General features: G+C 47.8%; 2 protein-coding genes and 1 non-coding gene across 4 annotated transcripts in view; 1 reads left to right on the forward strand and 2 right to left on the reverse strand.

Moving 5' to 3' along the window:
* The window catches only part of LOC144170858 (neural cell adhesion molecule 1-like), an 871,116-nt gene that overhangs the window by 36,342 nt on the left and 818,821 nt on the right, over positions 1–15,953 (forward strand). The window lies entirely within an intron of this gene.
* Positions 9,789–15,953, reverse strand: part of LOC144170966 (uncharacterized) — a 58,847-nt gene continuing 52,682 nt past the window's right edge. Inside the window, exon 4 of the mRNA XM_077700952.1 lies at positions 9,789–9,884. Within this exon, the coding sequence (XP_077557078.1) occupies positions 9,789–9,884 (96 nt within the window). The remainder of the gene's footprint in view (positions 9,885–15,953) is intronic.
* On the reverse strand, positions 12,666–12,738 carry Trnat-ggu (transfer RNA threonine (anticodon GGU)). The gene has a single exon. It is a non-coding gene; the product is annotated as a tRNA-Thr (tRNA).

The raw sequence follows: 15,953 nt of genomic DNA on the forward strand, positions 1-15,953 counted from the left end.
TGGGGATTCACTTACAGCACGTATATTGCACCAATTGTGCGCCTCCAAAAAAGAGCGTTGCGGATAATTAATTCCGTAGCACGTTGCTCACCGTCAAAACCATTGTTTATTCACAGTCAAATAATGCCGGTGATATTGCTGCGTGATTACCGGTCAGTCATTTTATTGCACAACATCATTCATAACAACTTGCCTTTACCAGCGACAATGCTTAGGAAATCTAACATAAGTAGTCGTTCTGCCTCCCAAGGCAAATATTTAATACCACCTATACACAATGTATACGGCCAGCGGCGATTGCAGTATGCTGGTGTGAAGATTTGGAACGAGCTCCCTTGTACAGTCATCCTGTGCTTAAATCAACGTGCTCATAATGTCACGACGTATTTGAAGGCCTATTTTTTATCTTCCTTGTCCTAAAATCACACTCCTGTTTTTGGTACGGCAAGCTGATCATTGTTATGTATTGCAATACTCTTGTAATATTCCCTGTATTTCCTGGTTTTTTTTTTCTCTGTGAATATTTTTATCAAGTGTTTTGTTGTATCGTACGTCTGTAACTCGTGATTCCTAATCTTTTTGGTTTACTTTATTTTGTGTGCTGTGCTGTTCGCAAGCGGTCTTTTCTTTTTACCTTTTTCTTGAATTGTTGTACGCGTGTTGGTACACCCCTATGTCAATTTCTATGTTTTGAATGGGTCCATAACTAGCCTGAGGCTAAGGACCCAGCCACTGCTGTTTGTATTTTGTAAATGTGAAAACTGCACAATAAACTTCAACTTCAACTTCAACAATCACTGGAGGGGAAGTATTTCAACGCGCGTACATACTCGTTGATTCAAATGCAGATCAAAAAATTTAAGCAATACCAACTTATGGCCGAGACAACCTCGTGAAGTTGCCAAGAGTCTGGTCTTCAAAGGTGATGGTGTCTCTCATGTTTGAATACGAGCTATTATTAAGCCGATATGGCGTGAACTGCAGACGGTGAAAGCTAAACTACGTGCGCTTTTAAACCCTTATTTTTTGCGTTTCAGTTCATGACGTGCTTGTACCGACTAGATGATCCGTCTGATCTCCCGGAATATAATAAACAAACTTCTTTCAGCGTCAAAGACCGGGCCTGGTCACACAGGCGCGGGCCCTCCCTAGACCAAAAAAAAATAAATTACCGGGCCGGGCCGGGCCGGGCCTGGGCTTAAGATGGCGGGCCCGGCCCGGGCTCGGGCTAGGTGTTACGGGCCCGGGTCGGGCTCGGGCTTCGCAAAGCGGGCTCGGGCCGGGCTCAGGCCTTAAAATCTGGTCCGTGCAGTGCTCTAAACCTTCTAAAGTAATCTGAGTGTATTACTTAGTGAAGCTGAATATTCAACCAGCAAAAACCCCAATTCAGAATGGTTTTACAAAAAGAATCGAATGCTCCCCGATTATCAGTTTGAGTATATCGCCCGATTTTTACCCCGAGATTTAAAAGAAAGATGTAAAAATTTAAAACGAACAACCCTAGATACGAGCCATGTCCAGCTGCGCCGTAAGAAAGAGAACAGAAATTTTTTTTATATGTCAGCTGGAGTTCCTCGGTGTCGGCCAGAAGCAGCGTCTTCGGCCAGTTGGGATTCGCCGTAAAATGAGAATGCGTGACACGATGTTCTGGCAGTGCACTCGTGTGCAGTAGTGAAGCTGACTTCAGATTCGGTGTGTATATGCACAATAAGTTTTATGGGGGACTAAACTAAATGGCCTTGCATATATTCATGCAGTAAAAGCTCGCTAATTCGGCCCCCTTTATTTCGGAGATTCGGATAATTCGCAGTCCTACTCCCTCCCATCAGCAGTGTACACTGGCCTATTTCGGCGCAAATGTACGCGCGCAGAGCGTAAGTGGGACCAAGGCCTTCTCGAAGCGTGAGCCGCAACGCCGCACCGGCCCGCGCTCTGTTCCCCCGGCGCTGGGGGGGATTCGAACGTGCATCGCGGCGAGAAAGCATCCGTGCTGTAAGCAGCCGCGGCGGGTCGTACTTCGAAATGAGCTGCGGACGCTCTCGCTATTCTGCCAGAGTTCTGCTATGATGCTTCGTGCAGTACTCTTGCTCCGCAGGGATTGTCGCACGACCGCAAGCTGGTTCTTTTCGCCCAGCTATCCGCGAAGCTAGCATCACCGACTTCTTTGCAAAGTCAAGGCGCGCGTAAGAGAATTGTAGATGTGCTGTTTTTGCCGTTTCGATAATTCGATATTCGGATAATTCGTACATTTTTTTAATGGCTAGACATTCGAATTAACGAGCTTCCACAGTATCAGGCTGCTCACATTGCCCCTGAAAATGTACTGACAGCAGTGGATTTGTGGACAGTGGAGAAGCGTGCTTACACTATCCTCAAGCGGAGTAACGAACTCGCACAGGAATACCCGATCCAGCCGCCTGCGCTGTGCCGCAGCGCAGAGACGTTCGAGGCGCGTCAGGAGCTGAATCAAGACGCGCGGATCGAGCGGCCGTTCGCGCTTCGAGGAACTTCGGGATTCGCTGCATGAGCATCGTCCCACTGGGAACTTGCACCAGGGCAATGCAACAGCCCTCAACGGCGGAACGTGCTCGAGACGCGGCGTGAGCGGGAGCTGGTCAAATGACCCGCGACTTGAGCGTACTCTGTGGGGACCCCGTGCCACAGGATGCTAAACCCCCATGCGGCATGCGCCGCTCTTTCCGCAACGTCTGGACAGGGAAGGAAGAGAAATACAACGTTCTTAGCGCGTCGCGGGCGCGGGGTTCGGGGTGAATGATGAGGAAGGAAAAATTCCGCAGAAATTGAGAGAATCATCTACTGATGCGTAGCATTCTTAGCCGCTTGTCCTGACAAAACTTGTTTAGCTAGTTGGTTCATGCTTATTGGAAATAATAAAAGGGGGGCTAAGCAGACGAAGACGAAGTGGAAACACACACCACATGCAGGCGCCAACTTCCAACTGTTTATTCGTGTAAACCACGCTTACTTATACACAGGCCAATTGTACAGATTCAAGATAACCGCCAGGAATTAACATTTGGTGATGGCTATAAGACAAAATAGTAATCTGATAGTGGTAATAGTGGTAGTGATAGCCGTCACCAAATGTTAATTCCTGCCGCTAATCTTGAATCTGTACAATTGGCCTGTGAATAAGTAAGCGTGGTTTACACGAATAAACAGTTGGAAGTTGGCGCCTGCATGTGGTGTGTGTTTCCACTTCGTCTTCGTCTGCTTGACCCTCTTTTATTATTTCCAATACGCTTGTTTTGAGTGTGAGCTTTTACATTCAAAGTTCTTGGTTTTTTTAAATCCTGTTTGACCAATTATCTCCATTTACGCTATTACAACGATTCGAAGTGGTACATTCGCAAAATCTGCATTATTGTCACAAATGCAGGGCGTTATACGTAGTGCCATTTTCCGTAATTGGTTGATATTTCTCTTATTTTTTAGTTTTTCAAAATTTCGTTCCAATTATCTCCATCTACGCTCTTTCGGGAAATCTGCATTATTGAGGAAATGCAGGGCGTTAAATGGTTCGCCAGTTTTCGTAATTATTTGATATTTTTCTCTTTTTTTTCAAAATTTCGGGCGACAGTTATCTCAGTTTACGCCATTATAGCGATTACAGGTTGAACTTCCGCGATATCTGCATTTTTGTGGAAATGCAGGGCGTTGCAGGGTCCTGGCTGGGGGGGGGGGGGGGGGTACTCGGCAAAGAATGATCCGCATTAAAAAGTAGCCGCTGCAGGGCGTTTGGAACGTTTCGAGTATTTCTTCTGTCCTCAGTACGCTTATCTCTTCGCCAAAGAACCTGTACACTGATGTTGTTGCAACGTAGAATTACACGTGATGCGTTTTCTACTCCGTGCGAATCGGCATTACTGTGATTGCACGTTTCTTTATGCTGATTTTGCGGAACTTGTGCGTTTATTTTGTGTAACGTTATCTTCAAGTCAATAAAGAATACGGTGATATACAGGTGTCCACCGGGGATTGTCTTTGATGTCAGCAAAGGTAAGGAAGAGCAAGAAAGTTTGCTTAAAGTGAAAGTGCAAGCCAGCCCCTGCCTCGTCAATGCCGTGCCCCTCCTTCCGCCCTGCCGGTTTTTTCGGTGGCCGCTCTGGGTGAGAGGCCGAGATGGCGACGTTGTTTCTGCCGGAGTTCATCTGCACTTGGGTCGGCTCGTCAAGTGAGAACAGCGAACCCGCACCGCAACTCGCACCCACGTATGTAAGGGCGTATGGAGATGAGGCGCAGCTGGAAGTGTCCACGTCGATGCGCCTGCCTCGCGGTGAGATGAATGGCGCTCTCTGCCAACGTTCTCGCCGAGATAGCGCGGCTATTGTCTTCTCGAAGAACGACGCTCGAGCGAATGCAGGCGCAGACGGAAGTCTCATAATGCAGGCATACTGAACGGTTCCGCCAAAATACAAGCGCATCGAAAGCACGATGAGAGCCCCGGGGGAAAATGTTGGCACGTGCGTGATTTCGGGGCGTCGCGACGCACACAGCAACCAGGGCTAATCGACGGTGGCGGCCACAAGAAGTGTGGAGCACGTAAAGGGCACGATTCGCTCGCTTTTCTTCGAATAGAAGCACGCTGCGCTTAGGATGCTCGGCCAAGGCAAAGGACAGCCAAACACGTATTTCATCCTGCAAGTGTCAACGGAGGCACTCTTCACTCCTATGCTCGCACTCGGCGACCAGTGATCAACGTCCAAGGATTATACTGTGTGGCTGCGGGCGCAGGTAGAACCGCGGAACACAGCGAGACGTTCCCCGTAGGGCATGCCCTCCCAGGAGCGTCGGTGCTTCCTTCGCGCTGGAAGCAACGCCGGCAGCCAGAGAAGTTTTTTTACGCGAGGCTGTCTCCAGGAATCTCCTAGCTGTGCCGTATTAGAGTGCAAAGCCGGGGGGCTAGCTAGTGCACACTTGGCGGAAAAACAAGAACAGGAAGAGGAACAGAAAGAGGAACAGCGCCCGAGTCGCTCGTTTTGCTCGCCCTTCCGTCTTGGCTCCGTTTTCTAGCCGAGTAGGGTGGTAGCATGAATGAATGGATTTTGCATAAGAGCAGAGCGCTCTGTAGGACCACTTTCCACAGTCGGGACGAAGGTGGCCAACAACTTTTGATCAAGGCACAGCAAGCGAAACACTATAAACAGAAAAAAATTTAGCATCGCGACATCCCGGAAGCTGAGACACGGCGGTGCTGCGGCCCTCTGCTGCGAGCACGACGGCCAGTGTTCTCCCGGCTCACTGTCGGCGAACCATAGAGTTTCTCAAGCTAGTGAGAAACTCTATGCGGCGAACAGCCTCATCGTTGTTGCTCCGAGGCGTAATCTCAGAGTTCATTTTCAACGCAGCTCACACCAGTCAGAGCAGACAGCTGCAGTAATTTCGAATGTTTCTTCGGCACAGCCAAGTGTGCTGGTGAGCTGTGAAGGCGAAAGCCAGGCGATGCTTATCGACCGCCTCATTACTGTTGCATCGCATTTGCGCTTCTTTATTCGCTTTTGGTTGTTCTTCTTTTAACGCGGATCACTTAAAGGGGCCATGCAGACAAAATACGTTTGTTTTATTGAACTATTTAGTGTCTTATAGTGCCCTCGGCAGTTGTCCTGCAGCAAACAATGCTTTATTCAGTGAGAAATTGAACATTTTCAGCCAAAATGTTATTTCTCCCGCTAAATCTTGTGTTTTCGTGATGTCGACAATGACGCATCTAGAGCAGGGCCTTAAAACTGAAGATAGCCTGCTGGCCATGGCTGCTACTATCTCACAGACGGCCGTTTGGTGGTCTCGTTTATTGCCCACTTTCACAGATGGCGCCGCAATACCGCTGAAGTGCCAGTGTTCGCACTTTGGACTTCTATACCTGCCGTATTTTTTTTAGCCTTCACACTAATCGCTTCTTAAAATGTAAGCTATGACTCGATAAACATGGTCATTTAAGTCGGTGCCGCTTATGTCAGTTGGTCAGTGTTGTGCCACACAAGTCTAACGCGACCGACGGCTGTGCTAGACAACTGGCAAAGTGCCGCACTAACGGCTTCGGTGTTTACGTGTTCGTCCGTAACTTCCACTGTTCACCCCACAATTCTTACTGCTATGAAAAGAATGCCCCCTAAATCTAAGCGCGAATAGCTCGTTCGGCAAGCTTGTAAGCCCTGCCTGATTTTGCGTTTGCTTTTACCGGCCTCAGCCAATCGCACAGCTGGGCACATGACGTCTCGGGTTGTGTTGCGAGAAATGAGCTAGTGGGTCGCATGGCCATTCCCTTTTTTCCTATTAATATAGTTTATATGAGTGAACCTGGCGTTAAAAGTGGTGTCAGTATGATTCTAAGTAGGGTTGGGTGTCGATCAAAAATTTTAATCTGATTAACCGGCTTCCTTTATTCGCTTAATTATTCGATTAATCGGATGTGTTCATTTAGGTGAATAAGGCCTAAAAGACACAGAATGTTCAGTTTTTCTTTATGGTTGTTTTCATTTTCACGTTGTCGATGCTGGTTTGTACAAATCGTTTTAGACAATCAGTGATAATTCACCCAGTTGCGGAGACAAAGAAGCTTGTTAACATTTTCAGGCAGCAGAGAGTTTCTTTGCTTGTTGACAGTCATCGTGGCTGCGCTGAACACACGCTCGCATGGCGTTGAAGTTACCGGAACGCACAGCAGAATTTTTACACCGAAAGGAGAATGACACCAGCAGCTGAGCGCAACCAGGAAAGCGCATGCGCGGAAGGCATCAAAGGCAGATCTGTTCCCGGGATGTCCAAGGATAATTGACTAGGCGCAAAAGCACGTGACACGAAAAAGTTCGAAGGCGCCATTCTACAGCGCATAGCGACGTCTCGACACATGCGAGTCCCCACTAGCGAGTGCTGTTGTCCGCAAGCGCATCGCCCAGCTTTCTCGCTGTGAGACGGAGATCGTCGCAGGCGGTCTTTTTGGGTAAACATCTTGGACGCAGGGTTCGTTGGCCAGCGTACAATGGTGCTGTGGAATCTACTCTTTGAGAGCGTAAATTCTTTAAACAGGCGCCGCCCATCACTTCCGCTGCGAGGGTTCCCCGATGCAGAAGCATGTTGTTTCGGTTAAACGAATCCCCAAACAGCATTTTCTTCTCCGAGCTGCACGGCGTGAACAGCAAGGCGTTCTCCCTTCGCCTACGGAACTGACAGCGACGATCTGGACAAAGGAAACGCGGTAGTTGAGGCTGGCGGCCGCTGGTGGAAAGGAGAAGGCTGGTACGTGGGACGCAAAAACGCAAAAAAAAAAAGACGCCGAGTCGTACGCAAGGGTTGAAGAAAGCAGGCCTTTCTCCCGTGGCGCCCTACACTTCAACCGATTAGCCGAATAAAAAAATTAATCGCGATTCAAGCATTAATCAATCAATCGGAAGGTTAATCGACCACCCCTAATTCTAAGGTGCCAATCTCTCGAATGAACGAAACTTTGTCTGCATGGCCCCTCTAGGCAATAGGCAGGCACTTTTCGGGCCACCGGCACACGCCGTGGCTGGCGTGCACCCGCTGCCCTCGCGCGCGGTCGCTTTCCCGAGTCACGCGGCGCACTCACTCTTGCTCCCCTCTCGGGAACGTGCGCAGTTGGTGGCGCCGTAATAACGCACTCGACTCTCACTTTCACGATCGCGGTTCGATTTCCATGCGAAATCAGATGTGCTTTTGCGTACTCACTGCAGTAGCGGCCACTTTCCGTACCGTACAAAAACAACAACAGCCATTACAACAACACCGGTTCTTCGCGCGGTGGGGCACTTATGGCTCCAACCTTACTTAATTCTTATCTTTTTTCTAATGACAAGTTCCGAAACTTCATTACAACAATTTCAAGTATTACTCTTCAAACAAGCGACTCTCGCACACGCAGCGGTAACAGGTGGCTCGTTCCCCTTCGGCGCACCGGGTATTTTCTACAGTCTATGCATTTTTTTTCTGCTGTTACATAATGTATGTCATGATTAATATTATCTAAGAGTGTGTACACTTCTGAATTGTTGTTCGTATATAGGTGTTTTTACATGTGTATATATCTGTCAATTCCACGTATATATTAGCGTGCGTATGCTTTTTGCCGTCTCCAAACAGCTATTGTGTTTACGGGCGGCCAGGCACCCTTCAAGTGGTCGCTAACCGCTTTTTCACCTGGTGGACCCCCAACACTGCAATGTTGGAAATAAACTTGAAACTTGAAACCTTAAAAATGGCATTACTAACAAAAAGAATGGAAACAGCACGGAGGAAAGAAAACTCAGAATGGACCCTATAGTATCCGAAACGCAGTAGAGAAAATTTGGCTCGGGTAACTTGGCGAAAGCGACGCCATTTTAGGCAGATCCACGCATGGAGTTTCTTACTTATAGTAAGGGGAAACGTGCCGGCGTAAATTCCAAGGCGCTGAAGGCCATCCGGGCCACTGTGGGAATGGTGGGAGGAGAATAGTTCGCCGCTTTGCTTCGTAATTTGCTTTGCTTGTAACGTTTCAGAGAATGTGAAAATACGTAAGGTGAAGCAGAATCGACAATAAATGTTTTTGTTTACATAAATAAAAATAAAAACACGCCGTACCAGTAAAACAAGGAGCATTTTTTTTCGTTTTTCGTTTGCTTTTGTAGCTGGAGGTTTAGGTGAACATCATCGTCTGCTATCGTCTGCGATTTGGCGTGCCACGCCAAGATGTCACAAAACACTTTTAAATTTTTCAATACCGCGCGAAGGCACATTTTAATGGCTTTAATATTATTTTAGAAGAATAAATTGTCCGAAAAGTCGCAACAGATGTATACATGCGACAAAACATTTGCACTCGGTGGAGCACACCGCGCAGTTCGTCTGGGAGCGTGGATCATATAAGTTGACCGCTGTGCAAATGGTTTGTTCCCACTGACCTTTCGCCCACTCTCTTCTTTCCTACTTTTGGGTTACAGTCGCCTAGGGCAATTGCAACTGTGTTGTTGCATTATTCATTTCTGATTCAACGTGCCCGTAGAAACGTCCTACAGCCTCATCATCTTAGCTAGCAGTAGGTGCATACACGCTTGTACTATATTCAAGCGGGAGCTTTCTGAGGGGGATCCATGGCGTCCTGTCAAGAAGCTAATGCATTTCCTCATAGACGGGTTGGTCGACCGAAAAGCTCTGATAAAATCACTGGACTTGAAACCGGGCTTGCAATCGCGACAAAAGAACACTTCGATGCAAGACAATACAAGCATGGATCATGAAGAATAAGTACAATAGTGTACCTTTATGTCATAAACCACGTATCGGCACTCATTTAGATGGTTCGCAGAGTCGTTTGCTTAGTGCACGAAAAAGCGTTGCATGAGTTCGTTCTTCGTTTGCTGTTTCGGTCCCGGAGGGTTTGACGATTGACTGGAGGCACTTTCGGCGAAGGTTGGACGCACTTTAGCTTTCGCGCTTCTCACAACGTTCTTTGCGGAAGGGTGGAAATTTTTTAAATTTTAGCGCTTGATTAACTTGATCACAACGACTCCGACTCGTTCGTTAATACTGAATAATTCCTCCACGTTACCGGCTGCCTCCCTGTGGGTCAAGAATCCCACCCCTGCTCTTTCTCTTCTTCTGAGGTCCTGGGTAGCAGAAGATATGCCCGACGCTCACCTCCATGAAGTCTTTTCCTGTTCTTCCAACCCCGCTTAACGCTATGGTATCGCACTCAATGACCGAGAGCACCAGTAATAGTCGAGGTAAGATTTTCTTTGTGGGCAGAGTTCACGCTTTGTACGTTGCTAGGTTCAAGTTCCAGAGGTGGCCTGTCCGGGACCAGAGATTCCCAGCACTCTCGCTGGCCTCACCACCACCGTGGTCAGGGGCTCTGTAGCTGCTGGCGCCTGAGAGCCGAGAGTTAAGTTGGGCAGTCGTGGGAGGTGGAGCCAACTACTACACCAGGGAGGCCAGATTCTTCTCCGGCGAGAGAGGGATCATTGTGTCCCAAGAGCCTTCCTAGCCCGGTCGAACCTACCTAGTTTAGCCTCTCATGTATCCTAGATGGTAGTTACTTCGGGACCAGGCGCTCCATACGTGGTGACATTCGAAGAGATAGATAACAAAGGAAAGGAAAAGCGCCGTTCGTGTGCTTTTATACTAGGTCACTCCCTAACCGGCCCGTTAAAGTCGCCGGCGATGCTTGTCACTTCTTGTTCCGGGCGGCGTCTAGTTCCCCTAAGCAAAACTCGAAATGAATCGGTGATATCGTTTTAACATTCTACACGCTGTTAGAGCGAGAATAAGCTCCGGGAGTGGGCTGAAGAAGCGCGACCATGGCTGTTGTCCATGAACGAAATGAAGTGACCGTACAAGGAACACGGCGGAAAAACACACACACACAGCAACGCGTCCGATTGCCAAGAAGGCTTGTGCGTCCAAAGAAGAGCGTCGGAAAGGCGGCGCCGTCCAGCGATCCTTCTCCAGGCCGGAGAGCTCCCCTGCACCGCCGACGGGGCACGCGTGCTTGCCGCCTCTTTGTGAACACACCATCAGCTGCCCCTGGCGGCTCATTCATCATCCAGCTTCTTAAGCTCACTGCGCCCTCGTTCTCCTTTTGCCTGCTTGCCTCTCCGGTTAAATGCTTCTGCATCGGCTCCCCTTTGCTTCGCTTGCCCGTCTCTCCCTTGCCCCGGAAGCGACAGCGCTCACCTTGAAACAGGAACAACAAATTCTGAGGGGCACTCGGAAAGGTGACAACCGGGAGAAACTCTGTCTTCGTCAACTCTAAAACGCGTCCACCGGTCTTGAGATGGGAGAGAATAAAAAAGGTTGGCTAGAAAATAGGGGCAATGGGGAAAAGAAACGTTTTGTACACTGAATTTGGCATCAGCAGTTTGATATTCCCAAAAAGCGTTCGTTGGAAAAATAAAGCGAAAATGTCTGACATGTCTTTTGTCGCCTGATAAATTGCGTATTAGAGTTTGTAGCCGCCTTACGGTGCGCGGTTCTTTTGACGAAGGCATGCTTCTGCTAAGCACCATTCCTCGTGGTTGATTCCTAACTGAAAATCGCGTGTGTTTTGGGGTGTGATGAACACATTTCAACCTCTCTCTCTCTCTCTCTCTCTCTCTCTCTCTCTCTCTCTCTCTCTCTCTCTCTCTCTCTCTCTCTCTCTCTACCTGTTTCGGCAACCCATGACTCACGTGATATCTATGATGGGATATAGAGAGAAAAACGACAATTCTACAGACAGGTAGCGGTGGCAATAAATGTCCGAACTCGTGATCATCATACCGATAACTCTCCACCGGAGATCGATAGGTATCTGTGGGTGAACTTTGCCTGCCATCTGTCATGGAAGGTGCACAATTTGGATATTTGTGTGCCAGCTTTGCAACACCTATGCTTGCGCTACAATTAGGATTTAGCACGCTCCTCGAAATGCATTCCACATTTAGCTTTTAACAACTGCGTCAGATCTCAGGTGGAATGCACGAGTACGCAGCGCGACACTCACTTCATGGAATATCTATGACAACTTGAGCCTGCTCAAAGGAAAGCCGTAAGGTTTATTTTTGCCAAATATAAGGGCGTTGATTATGCGGCATTGCTCATGACATGTGAAGCTGAAAACGTCGCAAAATTCCCATCTGCTGTGTACACATGGGTATCTACAAAAGGGGAACGGTTACATAAAATAGTTGCAACGATTGTTTTATCGAAGCTACCCTGCAGCAAAGCATGTGGAAATTAGAGGATAAGACGAATCTATCATTACTGGGTAATTTCACTTACCTTTCATGGTTAGGTAGTCCTCAGTGAAGTTGCAATAGTTCTAGATTTCCTGTCTGCTGTCAATACATGAGCTTTACGGGAGAGAAATGGAATGCCGGAATGTTTATCTCAGATTGTGTGCTACGATAAAACTATAGTGCTTTCAAGTTGCTTTCAAACTTCATTAAATAATTGCACATCCGTAGTCATACCATCCCCCATTTATAATTAAAAAAATGCCTGTGCATTCTCTAGCCATGTCTGCGAGGCGTGTTTTGTGAGGCTTCATTGGTAATCAACCTTCACCGACTGGAGTGGCTCTCCGTTTCTCTTGTCACCTGAATTCTTGTAACCTGAACACCACAATCTGGTGTTCAAAACATAAGTAATCGAATTTTAATAGAGATTACAACAAAATTAAATTTTTAACCACATAAAGCTGAATTGACGCCGCTTATAGAATAACGAGAAAAACACGACTATGGCGATGCCGTAGCCGTGCAAGCCGCGTCCACTCCCTTGATCGACAGGAGAGATATCCAGCCATGCTTCCAAACGAATGCGTACACCAGAACATTTTACGGGTACATATATATATATATATATATATATATATATATATATATATATATATATATATATATATTATATATATATATATATTTATATATATATATATATTTATATATATGTATATATATATATATATATATATATATATATATATATATATATATATATATATATATATATAGCGAATCAGAAAATGGAAAATGAGGGGCTCCGCGAAAATAAGACAGAAAATAAGGGTTGGCAGCCAAGAAAACCTCGGAAAGCAAAGGGGAGGTTGTGGTGGGTCATAGAAAGAGATGAAGAATTTTTTTAGTCGAAAAGAAAGTGGTGAAAAAATGCCCGCCGGGTGGGATCCGAACCCACGACCTCCAGAATACCGGTCTGGTGCGATAACCACTACGCTACCGGCGGGGCTGTTTCCCCAGCACTTTCTCGGGTATTTATGTTAAGGTATTTTTGTTTCCTGCACTTGGGGGTGGTAGCCAGAGCCACTCGGACTACTCGGGGTGAAGGGGACCTTCTTTTTAACCCCCGGGGCGTGACTCGAGTGTCTACGACATGTCGAGAGTGGTCGACCAGCGTTGAACCCTCTTAAGCTCCCTTTGGCACCAAGAATGCCAGAACAGAGGCCCTCGCTAAGCAAGTAGCGAATCAGAAAATGGGAAATGAGGGGCTCCGTGAAAATAAGACAGAAAATAAGGGTTGGCAGTCAAGAAAACCTCGGAAAGCAAAGGGGAGGTTGTGGTGGGTCATTAAAGAGATGAAGAATTTTTTGAGACAGAAAGAAAGTCGTGAAAAAATGCCCGCCGGGTGGGATCCGTGCCCGCGACCTCCAGAATACTCGTCTTGTGCGATAACCACTACGCTACCGGCGATGACCACTACACTACCAATGCAGTAGCATTCGGTGTTTCCATATGCTCGGAACCCAACTTCAAACTACTGGCGTATGCTGACGAGTTGGATTTTTTCTGTAGTGATAAACCTAGTATTGATACGGGTATTACTATGACAAACGTATTCGGGTTAGTTTCTGGTGCTAAAGTCAACCTTTCAAGAGCTCTGGACTTTGGTTCGGCTCAGAGGCAACAATACCAGCAGAGTATGCCGGCATCCAATGGTTCTCTATACCACCTAAATATCTCGGCGTTCCGCGGGACTCTATCGAGAAAGCGCCCGCTATTGGCGGGGGCGTACTGAGGCCCTTCGTAGTTACTGGCAGGCTTTCGTTTCGCATAACCTGTCGATTTTTGGAAGGGCCCAGACGTGTAACATGTTCTTGGCATTCAAATTAATCTATGTAATGCGAATTTTTCATTGCGCTCGGAGTTGCATACAGCGGTTACATCGGGTTTTTTCAACCTTTGTGTGGTCGTCTACCATGGAGCCAATGAGGCGGGTTGCATACGGGAAGGCGTCGTCGAGCCGAGTTCCGTCGCCTCCGACATGCGTGTGCTAGCGTGGTGAAGCGAGCGGCCAGCCAATGTTGCTGTCTTCAAGAGGAATACAAGCAGACGAAGGCAAACTTAACTTATTTACTGCATGGCGAAAGAGTTAACCTCGCCGAGGTTTTGCCTAAACTTCTTGTATCATCAGTGTTCTCGACCAGACCTTGTTTGGGGAGGGGGTGTGGGGAGGGGTATGTATAAAGTGTACACTTAAATACGGTTCTTGCGGGTTCGTTTTTCTCCAGATTATATGTGCAGTGTGTCTAGTGTTAATCTCTACAAGGACCTAATTTCCATGCTTTTCCCAGCACCACTTCATAGAACTGTTTATTCTAACTAGGCTGGACAAGATGGGCTTTTACGTGTCCGTAAAATGCCGCTGTCTCCTTCAACAAAAACGTTCTTCTTCAAACTGCACAGAAAATTTTGCCTGTTAAGACATGGCTGCACAACCGGAACATTTTTGTGTCTTCTGTGAACTGTCGCCTGTGCGATGTACCGGAAACAATTGAGCACGGCTTCATAAATTGTAAGGATGCCACACGATTTCCAAAGAACTCATAAGAAGGACTTTGAATTCAGTCCGCATGATATACGGTATCTCGTATCACCCGCGGACGATGATGGGCCATATGATTTTTTTTTTCTAATCGCTGCGCACAGTTTATGGAAAACGCGAATGCTGGATAGGCACGCTGAGCCTATGGTTTCTTCCAGAGCACACTTTTGCCATATGATCATTAACCTTAAACACGTCTTTGACCAAAATGAGTCTCGCCCTGATTTGTAACTCGTGCTTATTAGTTGTTCAATGTTGCCCCGTTTTGAACTACATGTGCATAATTGTTCATTGTGTTTAGGTTTGTTTTTCAGCTTGTAATCAACTCATTGGTATGTGTGCATAATCAACTCATTTGTACGTGTACATAGTTGTGAATATCGTTGCCTACATTGACATGTAGTGAAGTAAATACCATGTGGAAAACACAAAAAACGGGCGTAGCTTAGTCCACAAGACGACAGGCTCTCGCTCCTCCTCTCTATGCGGGCCCAGGTTCGATCACTCTACTGGCGGTGCCAGCCGTTTATTTGTCTAGCCAGGGTGTAGCCAGTAGCCAGTAGTAGCCTGGGATGTATGTTTGTACAGTCAGTAGTAGCCTGGGAGTTTTCTGCTGACGCGGACACGAAAATCTTCTTAGCTGGTTAGAGGTATACTGCCTGGCAGTCAAAAGTGGGAAAAATGTTACAGGGCCCCTTTAACATTGAGCTGCTGCAGCGCTTCGGGAGGGGGAAGCGTTACATAAGCGCATACTTGCAAAGCGACTCGATCAGCCTGCGCGTCTGTCGTCGTCCTCCGGGGGCCAGTTGTCGGGCGCACCTGGGGAAATAAGCGCGAGCTGCAGTTCAGCTCAGCTGCGAAATGGCATTGCAGCGGCGGGGCAGCCGCAATCGCTCTTTTTCGCGCCATTTATGCGGACGTTCCCCTCGAAACGATGTGGAGACACGCGCGCCCGGGGGCGGATTCCTTCTCTCGCCTGCCCGCCGGCGCGTGAAAAAGGGACAGCGACCGGCAGGGAAGCGGCACGCCTGGCTCCAAAGGGAAAGCGGGCTTAAAGTGTCTGCGGCTCCGGCAGCTGGTGTGGCGATAAACGGCGCAAATGAAAGGAATCGCGCGCCGACTTTTCAGAGTGGACGGTGTGTGCGTGCGTTTCCAGCGTTCACCCGCCCAGCGGCGCAGGGGCCTCCACTGCTGTTCACTGCAAAGCGCAAAGGGCCGAGCGCGCTTTAGCGCCGATTTCCAGCGGTCGTTACCTGGAATAGCCGCAACGTGAGCGGGCATCGTATGCACTGAGGAGGGAAAAAAAAGAAGGAGCACACAAAATGAAGCCGACAGGAAACGGTGGATATTGGTTTTACCATCCAAGCCCCCTCCCCTTAAAGCTCCGCCTCCCGCCCCCTTACTATTTATACCTACATCTATGTATCGATCTGTGTTCTTATCTTTCGTTCTTCGCGGTTTCAGATTTATGTTTAAAAATGCTCCACTTTCCTTCTTCCGCTACGGCCTTTCATGTTGGTGCTCGAAATTTTCTTTTCCCGCTTGTTTCGCGCCGTGCCCTTGAGGAAGAAGTCCCGTCGCCAGTATACCCTTTCGCGGCATCGCAGTGTACGTTCAGC

The sequence above is a fragment of the Haemaphysalis longicornis genome, unplaced genomic scaffold, assembly GCF_048455015.1.
Source record: "Haemaphysalis longicornis isolate Haplotype H1 unplaced genomic scaffold, Haemaphysalis longicornis Haplotype H1 scaffold_2, whole genome shotgun sequence".
Classification (NCBI taxonomy): Eukaryota; Metazoa; Arthropoda; class Arachnida; order Ixodida; family Ixodidae; genus Haemaphysalis; species Haemaphysalis longicornis.